Below are 10,830 nucleotides of genomic sequence, written 5' to 3' on the forward strand. Positions count from 1 at the left end.
GGTAGATGTTGGGAACTCAAAGGTGTAAAGAAAGGTAGCCACATTTGTGCAGTGATGAAACAAGTAATTCCCCAGACCAGCTGGTGACTTCTGCACTAACTCTTGGAAACCAGGGCTGCACATGCCACATGTAGGTGAGGATCACTTTTAGATGTTTTCAGAATATGAACCCCAATCAAAACCTGTCTAACAGTAAGGAGAGTCTGGACATACAGATGTTAAAAACACAGTGGAGATGATCCTGGAGTCCTAGATGAAGACTACGCACAACATTATGGTGGACTGGGGGTTGTTTCTTCCTTAAATACCAGGTTCTTTGAGGGAACATTGGCAGGGCTTTCGTTCCTTGTATTGAATATCCTCAAGTTGTGACATTCCCAGTGTTTTTGTTTGCTGTTATGGCTGAGACACACACACACACACACACACATACACTCTCTCTCTCTCTCTCACTCACTCATGCCCACACTCTCCCTATCTTCTTCTTGATTTTTTTTTTCTTTCTTTCTTTTTTTTTTTTTTTTTTTTTTGCTAAGAGGTTGAGTTCTTTGGCTACTTAATATCTATCTCCACTTTGGTCAATTATTGATACATTTTTTGACACTTCTGGTTTTCTTGCATTTGATATTTACTCCTTTGCTCTATTTTCTCCACTTTATTCTTGTTCCTTCTCATGTCTTTTGCCTTCTTGAATCTCAGTTGAACTCCTGACAGGGTTTGACTTTAAAAAATCATTATTGTGGTGAGACCTCTTAATATAAGTTCTATCCTCGTATTTTTAAGAGTATAATACAGTACTGTTAACTATAGTACAACAGTGTGCAGCAGCTCTCTGTAGCTTACTCGTTTTGCTTAACTGAAACTTGATGCCTGCTGAGTAGCAGTTCACCACCATTCTACTCTGTGTCTATGAGATTGGCTATTCTAAACTCCTCATATAGGTGGAACCATGCAGGATTTGTCCTGTGACTGCCTTATTTCACTTAGCATAATATTCTGCAGATTAATATATGTTACTGCATATGGCAGGATTTCCTCCTTTTAGACTGAATATTCCATTGTATGTCCATATATACCACATTTTCTTTATCTGCTCATCCATTGATGGACAGTGAGGTTGTTTCCACATTTGTTTGTTTTTTGTTTGTTTGTTTGTTTTCAGACGTCATCTCACTCTGTTGCCCAAGCTGGAGTGCAGTGGCGCAATCTCAGCTCACTGCAAGCTCCGCCTCCCGAGTTCACACCATTCTCCTGCCTCAGCCTCCCGAGTAGCTGGGACTACAGGAACCCGCCACCTCGCCCGGCTAATTTTTTTGTGTTTTTTTTAGTAGAGACGGGGTTTTGCAGTGTTAGCCAGGATGGTCTGGATCTCCTGACCTCATGACCTGCCTGCCTCAGCCTCCCAAAGTGCTGGGATTACAGGCGTGAGCCACCACGCCTGGCCTCCACATTTTTGCTATTGTGAATAACACTGTAGTGAATATGGGAGTGCTAATATCTCTTTGAGATCCTGATTTCAATTATTTTGTATAAATACCCAGAAGTGGGATTGCTAAATCATGTGGTACTTGTAGTTTTAATCTTTTGAGGCATTTTCATACTGATTTCCATAGTGGATGTACCATTTTACATCCCTACCAACAATGTATAAGGATTTTTTCTCCATATCCTCACCACCCCTTGTTATCTTTTTTCTTTCTTTTTTTTTTTTATAGTGGCCAACTTAACAGTTGTGAGGTGATATCTCACTGTGGTTTCGATATGCATTTTCCTGATGGTTAGTGGTGATAATCATCTTTTCATATGTCTATTAGCACATTTGTGTATCTTTTCTAGAGAAATGTCTATTCAAGTTCTTTGTGTATTTTTTTCATTGGACTATTTGAGTGTGTTTGTTTGCTTTGAGTCATAGGAGTTACTTATGTATTTTGCATATTAACCCCTTACCAGGTATATGGTTTTCAAACATCTCCTCCCATTCTATAGGTTGCCTTTTCACTCTGTTGACTGTTTCCTTAGCCCAGAGCTTTTTAGTTGAATGTAGTCCCACATGCTTGTTTTTGCTTTTTTGTTGTTGCCTATGTCATATCCAAGAAATCATTGCTAAGATCAATGTCAAGGAATTTTTCCCCTATTTTCCTTCTAAGAGTTTTATAGTTTAAGGTCTTATAGTTAAGTCTTTAATCCATTTTGAGTTGACTTTTGTATATAGTGTAAGATAAGGTCCAGCGTCACTTAATGTTAATATCCAGTTTTCCCAACACCATCTGTTGAAGAGACTGTCCTCTTTCCTCATTGTGTATTCTTGGTGCCCTTTCTGAAGATCAGTTGACCATATATGTGTGAGTTGATTTCTGGGCTGTCTATTCTATCCTAGGAATTAATTTTTATTGCCCTTGTTATCCACACCATTTAGTGAGCCCACCGTTCTTTTCATCTGTTTGTATTTTTGTGGGTGATGGAGAACTACTGCAATTTAAAACCTCCTAGAGAGTTGAAGACACCAGATAGTTGAGCTTAAAATGATACTTGATTTGTTGTTATATTTCAGGTCTATCATATGCAAGTCACACGGTTGGTTTCACGCCACCGACTTCACTGACTAGAGCCGGAATGTCTTATTACAATTCCCCGGGTCTTCACGTGCAGCACATGGGAACATCCCATGGTATCACAGTAAGTGTCCACGGGGTAGGAAGCAGCACTTCACTCCTGAAAGTGGTACCGACTGGTGTTCCGGAGAACAGCATCGGTGCTCTTAGACATTTGCCCTTCTTCCTGCCTCCTCCATCGTTCACCTTGAAACTGTAGAGACTTCAAAACAGTTTGATACCAAATTCTGGTACTGAAACTAAAATCCTTCCCAGGAGACAAAACTTTCACTTCACTTCCTATGAAAAATTCCCCTTTGTGAAATATAATTTGAACTCTGGCCAGTGCTTTGATTGAACTCTGGCCAGCTCCTTGCTATAAAGCATTATTGTTGGTTGCCATAATGTCTAAAGATATTTATTGTCCGCACCTTCACAGTTCACTGACCTTCAGTATTCTTCCTGAAGTTCGCCTTATTTGTAATGTTACTCAGAATTTTCTCTCCTTGAATTACAAGGAAGCTTAAGTGCATCTGGTTCCAACTCTACCCAAGGGACTTTTTTCTTTAGAGCCAGCAATATCGTTGACTAATAGAGCCATAAGCAATATAGCTAGTAGAGTGAGAGTATTAAGGGTATTTCCAATAACACAAATACCCATATTTCAAAGAATAAATTCCAATATTTTAAGGAAGAACCCTATTCTAAAAATGCACTTAAGGTATTTCTGAAGCTGTTTTGCCAGTTTGATGGACTTTATGGAAAAGTAGGAACTTTTTTTCTTTTTCCTCACTCTGTCATCCAGGCTGGAGTTAAGCGGCATGATGCCCGCTCACCGCAACATCCACTTCCTGAGCTCAAGGGATTCTCTGGCCTCAGTCTCCCGAGTAGCTGGGATTACAGGCACATGGCACCACACCCGGCTACTTTTTGTATTTTTAATAGAGACAGGGTTTTACCCTGTTGGCCAGGCTGGTCTCGAACTCCTGGCCTCAGGTTATCCACCCACCTCTACCTCCTGAAGTGCTAGGATTACAGGTGCGAGCCACTGCGCCTGCCCTCAAACATAAAAACATTTTTGTTGAGCTGTATCTTTCAGGATATGGACAACTTGTTGGAGATAAGCAATAGAAGGAATTGGTGACACACACTGAAAGAAAGATTTAAGGGGATATTTTACAGCTCTCATTGAAGGACCCAAGTCCAGCAATTTGTTCAACACAAGTTGTGCAGTCATTTTCTGTAGCTTTTTCGTAGGTGGAAGTGTAAACACTGCCTTATTTAAATTTTATTCTTAGTTCAGAAACCAGTAGGGATGAAGAAAGAAATCCCTGGTTTCTTGTCTTTGTTGGTTAGTGTTTGATTAGTCCCAGTGCCAAGTCAGCCTGTGTTGGGCAGAGTGAGCCATCTGTACCTAGACTGACTTGCTGTTCCTGTCCCCTCTGCAGAGGCCTTCACCACGGAGAAGCAACAGTCCTGACAAATTCAAACGGCCCACGCCGCCTCCATCTCCCAACACACAGACACCAGTCCAGCCACCTCCGCCTCCACCTCCGCCACCCATGCAGCCCACGGTCCCCTCAGCAGCCACCTCGCAGCCCACTCCTTCGCAACATTCGGTGCACCCCTCCTCCCAGCCTTAATGCATGAGCTTAGTCTGAATTTCAAGTTGGGACTCATCCAATGGAGCCGTCTACTCAACGCCAAAGGCTTCCTTCTCTGGCATATTTGGATATGACTTATTTGCACTGAGGTTATCTAGGCTTCACTATCCATTGTGTTGTAAATGTTTGTCAGAAATGCAGCCAGTGTTGTGGGTCTACAACACTAACCAGACGACTTTTTCCATCAGTGTTTTACTTGAATCTTCATGTACGTCCATTCCCTGGCTGGAACCTTCGCTATTCGGTATTTGGTATTTCAGCAGCAGTGTGCAATTTTTGCTTGGCCCAGAGCTTCATTCTCCTGGCTTTTAGGTTTGTAAAAGGAAAAGGGATATCTTTTTTATATTTTTTTCCATGAATTTGCAGTAAATTACTGAGCTGTTGTTACCCTCTTCTCTCATTATAACGGTGTTTACCAAACATACCAATAATTCAGCACTACAATTGAGACCTTTGAAAATCTGGCTTTCAGTATAGAACAGAAAGTTAGATGAATCAGTGCCCAAGACACATTTTCTGTTTAACAGAACTTTCTACAGATACACTTTTTACAGGTTATTTTCATTGTATTATTGACATCCATGTCTCTTGTAAAACAGATGGCCTAAAGTAATGAATCATGTGGCTGTACCTTCTCCACATAAATGGGATGGATAATTATCGTATATTAAGATGTGATTATCTTTTTTATCCTTCATGTTAATCTACCTAACCTGGCCCCCTCTAACATGAGTCGATAAATGTTGTCCTACTCACCCGTGGTTTCAATGGCTAATTAGAATGTGTTATTTGATTTCTGCTGCAGAAGGCAGTATGATTGTAACAAAAACAGTGCGGCTTCCCCTTTCATTCTTCATTTGTGTTCTCTTAAAGTAGAGTTCGAACAAATATTTTAAAGGTGCAAAATACTATTAGAAAATACTATTTGATATGGACTTTATCGGAATATCTTGGCATAATGGCCAGAAAATATTGTATTGCTTGGCAAAAAAGAAAAAAGGTATAAAGGAAAGTAGCCCATTAGCAATGATGGCTGCTCATTTCACCCAGTATAAGCAAGTGCAGTGTACAAAGAAGTATATTCTGAATACATTATTTTCATTCATTTAGCACAAATCATTTGGTTTCACTTTGCAGTGGAACACTGAGTCACTCTTTTCTTAATACTAGCAACATCTTAATTTTTGTTTTTCAGCAGTTGCTGTTTTGTACTTTGGTAGTAAAATGATTTTTACCACCTGTGTTTGCATATTTATATATGCTGTGGATGAAAATAACTTACTAGAGAATGTATATTTTATGACAAGAATGTGTATCTGTTGGATATAATCAGAGAACTGAAAAGTAATTTATCAGTAATTTTTAAGAGTCCATGTTTTGTGACAGCCATCTCTAATAGCCAACTCTTTATTAAACACACTCCTAAAAATAAGGAACCATGACATTGTAGATATTTAATATTGTACAGTATAGAAACCTCCATTTTTGCCTTCGAATACATATTTAAGAGTTAACAGAATGAAAAAAAAAGTCTTGTTGGATAATAGTGTTTGACTAGCATTTTAAGAACTTGAGAGTAAAAGCAACAATAAGATTTTTTCACCTCTTCCTGCTTCCACCCCCAAACTGAGAACATCACTCAATTGTTGGGAAGAAACTGTAGGTCTATATAAATTTTATTTAGAATGTATGTGTAATATACATAATCATAATACAGTTCTCAGATGCAGGGAAGAAGTTTGGCATTTAATCGTTAAGGCTTTAGGTTTTTGATGCGATCAGACTGGGCCATGTCAAACCCGAAATTTTCACCAACAGTTCACTGACCCTCCTGGTACATTGCCATTCCAAGGAATTCTGAGAGTAGGCAAACATTTTGCCTTCATGGTACAGTTCTCAGTTTTTCTTATAGGAGAAATATGGTAGATGTTTATAAGAATCTTTTATGAGATTATAGATTTCAATGCTGTGGATAGTGTCTTGCAGCCAAACAAGGAAGTCCATAATGGAATGTTCTTCCCTCAGCTTCCTATTGATTTAGTTACCTCTTGAAAGCACAAAAATTAAAACATTGCCATATGTTGAATTTTTAAAAAGCACTTGGAGTGAGCAAACAATTCCTGATAAATGCCTTTTAGAGATAGGTTCTTGACATTCAGACATCTGCAGAAATGTTCTGGTTCCCAAAGTCACTTCCGTTCGAAAGAAAACACAGCTCCTTCAAACAGCACTTTTTCCGCATAAATCTAGTTGCCTCTCCCTGTGGACATTCAGAACTGATAGAACAAACACTACTCTTTTGAATTTGATGGTTCATGTCCTTTAAAGTGTTTGAGGACCCTATACAGAGACTGTAACACTTGGGTAGTACCAGCTAGGACAATTTCTTGGCAATTGTCTAGCTACCAGGGATCAGTAAGATTCAGATTCTGAGCCCATAATGGCAAGAGCCCCCTCACCCATGGGCAGCTGACTTCCCTCAGTCAGGCACTTCTCATGGGGGCCAAACATGGTTACTGCCATTCTGTTACCCACTCTCCCAGGTGAGCCCTGGATTGGCTCCCAGAAGGCCTTTGTAAAATCAGTAGCCATCCTGCAGGCAGGCGGGAGCAACAGGGACTTCAGTAGCTTCATTTTCCTGTCTTGCAGACAGAGACCCTTGGCTACCACTGTGCTGCTAATAGGATAAGTACTCTGTTGCCAGATTACCATGCCTTTTATACAAAACCAAATTAACTTACCTAATACCTGACACCTCTCTGGGCTCTGAACTGCTTTCTCTCATCAAGCATGCTAGCACTCTAGACAGAATTCTAGAAATTTGGCAGATAGTGGAAGTCTTTAATTGAACTTACTCCTTTGTTGACTGAAAGGAGTTTTAAATTCTGACCTCCTGAGATACTGACTAGCAACCATGGAATGAATGTGTGACCAGAAAGTGGCTTTGACACCAAGTGCTGCTGTCCCTTTGTAATTGGCTTCTAATGGATTCAACCAGAAACAATTGATAATGTGAATTTTTGTTAATTGTTCACTTGTAGGAAAATAGAACATGTATCACCCTTAGGTAGACATGAACTTTTCCTGCACAAAGCCTTGCTTTTAGAGAATGCCCAATAAGGCAAGAAAAAGCATAGTAACTTGTGCTTTGAGAGCTCAATATTTGTATCTTATCAGTACAGAAGAAATATTTCTGTGTAACTTGATCTTCTGTCTAGTACTTGTCTTATAGGTAACCAACACTGAAAACTTTGTAGTGATGACTACCAAAGAAATACATAGTAAAACAACCTTTTATTTCCAAATTGTTAAAGAGCCAGCCATTGATGCTGCTACATGAGTTCCATGCTCAAGAGCCATTGTAAGAGATTAAGGGGTTTCTAGGTTTTTGGTGGGTTTTTTTGTTTGTTTTTTGTTGTTGTTGTTTGGTTGGATTTTCTTTTTTCTTTTTTCTTTTTTTTTTTTTTTTTTAGTTTTTCTTTTTCTTTAATTTTTTGATTAAAACATACACACAGCTGTGAGCATAAAGTCATGGGGGGCATTTTCTGGAATGCTCAGCAGTTCTCATTAACTGCCAAGCCCAGGTTGCCTCTCGTGAGGCAACTGAAAAAAATCCTGTGTCTTGATAGCATGGGTGCTGTGTGTGTGCATGTGTGTGTGTGCATTCATGCCTTAACTCGGGTTACTGCTCAACTTTAGTTCTTGACTTAGTCTGCACCGTCATCTAGATTGTATCGTACATCTCGGTCTGAACTTCATCCTGGCAAAAACAAAGTTGCAGGCACAACAGTTTAAGAATGCATTCCTCCAGAAGAGTATCTGGTCAGGTTGACCCTGAGCCTTCTTTGGACTTGATTTGGAACTTAGCCTGGAAAGCAAAAGTGGACTGTCCAACAGAAAGATGTCAACAAGGAAAAGAGGAGAGCCAAGCGCTAGCATGCCTTTTGCCTCTGCATATCTGTGCACACTGTATGTTGTTCATGATAGCTTGTCTACAACTTGACTAGGTTGGAGTTCTGGTAATAGTGGCAATCTTGACATTCTTGGTCAGAGTTTAGAGAGATGTAAGACTTTCAATTAATGTCTTATTTACTCCTTTATGTTGATTAGTCTTTGATACATGTGCTGAATCAGAAACCTAAATAAAGATAATTTTTTAAAATGTACCACTTGAGCCTTAAACCCTACCTTTTTTCATTTCGATCTTTGCGGTAAAAAAACATTGTTTCTCTGTTGCTTCTGACAGACATCTAACTTAAATTGTAAACTCTAAAGACTGCCTTAGAAAGTAAATTTAAACAGCTGGGTGCAGTGACACAAGCCTGTAGTCCCAGCTACTCAGGAGTCTGGGGAGGGAGGATCACTTGAGCCTTGAGACTTCAAGGCTGTAGTGAGCTATGATGGCACCATTGCACTCCAGTTTGGGTGCCAAAGGAATATGTCATCTCAAAAAAAGAAAAAAAAAATCAGTAAACTTAGGAATGATGGCATGAAAGAGGCTAGTATAGTTTTTTGTTGTTGTTGTTTGTTTGTTTGTTTTGACAGAGTCTCACTCTGTCACTCAGGCTGGAGTGCAGTGGTGCTATCTTGGCTCACTGCAACCTCCACCTCCCGGGTTCAAGCAATTCTCCTGCTTCAGCCTCCCAAGTAGCTGGGACTACAGGTGTGCGCCAACACGCCAATACAAGTTAATTTTTGTATTTTTAGTAGAGATGGAGGTTTTGCCACATTGACCAGGCTGGTCTCAAACTCCGGACCTCAGGTGATCCACCTGCCTCAGCCTCTTAAAATGCTGGGATTACAGGCCTGAGCCACCATGCCTGGTTGGTTTTATTCCTTAATCAGAGTGCTGGCTACTTGGATATATTGAGGTTTTGAAAATTCATTGAACTGTACACTTAACGATTTCTGCACTGCTCTGTATTTGTATTGTATTTCAGTTTAAAGCAGTAAACCTAGGAGGTTATGAAAAGGAAATCCACACCCATTTCCAAAATGTTACAAACATATATGTACAGAATTTGGATGTCACATTTGGAATGTTTCATGAGCTTTAAAGTTTCAATCCACCTGTATGGTGTTTTTTTTCTCTACTTTGTTGGAAGCATTGCTTTGGGATCAATTCTAGGTTTGAGTACCAATTATTTTCCTGGGATAGTTACTTAACTTTTCTGGGACCCAAGTTCCTTACCTATAAAATAAAAATGTTATTTATGTGCCTGGCTAAAATGAGAAAATTGATGTGAAGGTACAGTATAGTCCACACACAAAATCAGACGTGGACTAGTCTTTTCCACATCCATCCAATGAGTGAGTATTTGGGGTAATGTTTTACACATGCTTGGGGGGTATATGGTTTATCAGTTGCATTTTTGTAAGCCCACGGTAGTTAGAGTCCACATTCTGTGGAAGAAATGCACAGTACTCACGGGATCCTCTTAGGAATATGGTTTTCAAGAACCCATTTGTGATGCCGTCTTTCTTTTTTGCTTTTTTTGGTTTTTGTTTTGTTTTGTTTTTTGCTTTTTTTTTTTTTTTTTTTTTTTTTTGAGACGGAGTCTTTCTCTGTCACCCAGTCTGGAGTTCGGCTCACTACAACCTCCGCCTCCTGCATTCAAGCAATTCTTCTGCCTCAGCCTTCCGAGTAGCTGGGATTACAGGTGCCCACCACCACACCCAGCTAATTTTTTGCATTTTTAGTAGAGATGGGGTTTTGCCATCTTGGCCAGGCTGGTCTCGAACTCCTGACCTCCAGTGATCCACCCACCTCGGCCTCCGAAAGTGCTGGGATTACAGGCATGATGTGATGCCGTCTTATGAGTACAGACTATTTAGATCTAGGCTCTTTTCTATGTAAAAGTAAATAAACCAGTGAATCTTGACTGTCTCTGGCTTAAGCAGGATTCCATTTTAACTTAGTGAAGGCAATGAATTTTTAATTTGGTTGAAATGATCAAATGACAAAACTCTCTACCCATGGCGGCAGGATTTTAGTTGTAACTTGATGAAAATATTAGCCAAGGAATTTCCCGGGACCTCTGGATTCAAGTCTTACCTTCGTCCTGCCCTAACCTCAATTTTCTGTCGGCGGAGATCGCGGTTCTTATTTCAGGTCAAATTTGAAGAAAAATATTTAAACAAAGTGCTTTGAAAACAAAGATTAAGCTGCATGTGTACTTTATAAAATTTTAATATCTTTTAAAGGCTATGTATCCACATGGTGCTTCTAAAATTGAAACAGTTGGTCTAGAACGTTTTTTGTGTTTATGTAGAACTCTTAAGTAGATCTGAGAGGCCCTTGTTTTAACATGTAGGCTATTTAAATTAAAAACTTGTGGAAATGCAATTATATTCTGTCACTAATATATAATTCAGCTCAAACTTTTAAACATTCTCTTTAGAAAAACAGGAAGAAGTGAGTGCATGGTAAATCATGGTTTGTGTCTGATGCACATGTTGACATGAGAGATTGAATTCCTGTTCCTTAAAGTTTTCTGTCCAGTCTCATCCCTGGTTTCATACTGCATTGAGTGCTATTGAGCTGAATATATTTATATCTTTTTCCAAAGGTCTTG

General features: G+C 39.5%; 1 protein-coding gene across 1 annotated transcript in view; it reads left to right on the forward strand.

Annotated features, from left to right (window-relative positions):
* The window catches only part of CCDC6 (coiled-coil domain containing 6), a 119,431-nt gene extending 111,010 nt beyond the window's left edge, over nucleotides 1-8,421 (forward strand). Inside the window, exons 8-9 of the mRNA XM_025397120.1 lie at nucleotides 2,552-2,676; nucleotides 4,040-8,421. Coding sequence (XP_025252905.1) covers nucleotides 2,552-2,676; nucleotides 4,040-4,234 — 320 coding nt within the window. The 3' untranslated portion in view covers nucleotides 4,235-8,421. The remainder of the gene's footprint in view (nucleotides 1-2,551; nucleotides 2,677-4,039) is intronic.
* The last annotated feature ends 2,409 nt before the right edge of the window (nucleotides 8,422-10,830 follow it).

Source organism: Theropithecus gelada, chromosome 9, assembly GCF_003255815.1.
Source record: "Theropithecus gelada isolate Dixy chromosome 9, Tgel_1.0, whole genome shotgun sequence".
NCBI lineage: Eukaryota > Metazoa > Chordata > Mammalia > Primates > Cercopithecidae > Theropithecus > Theropithecus gelada.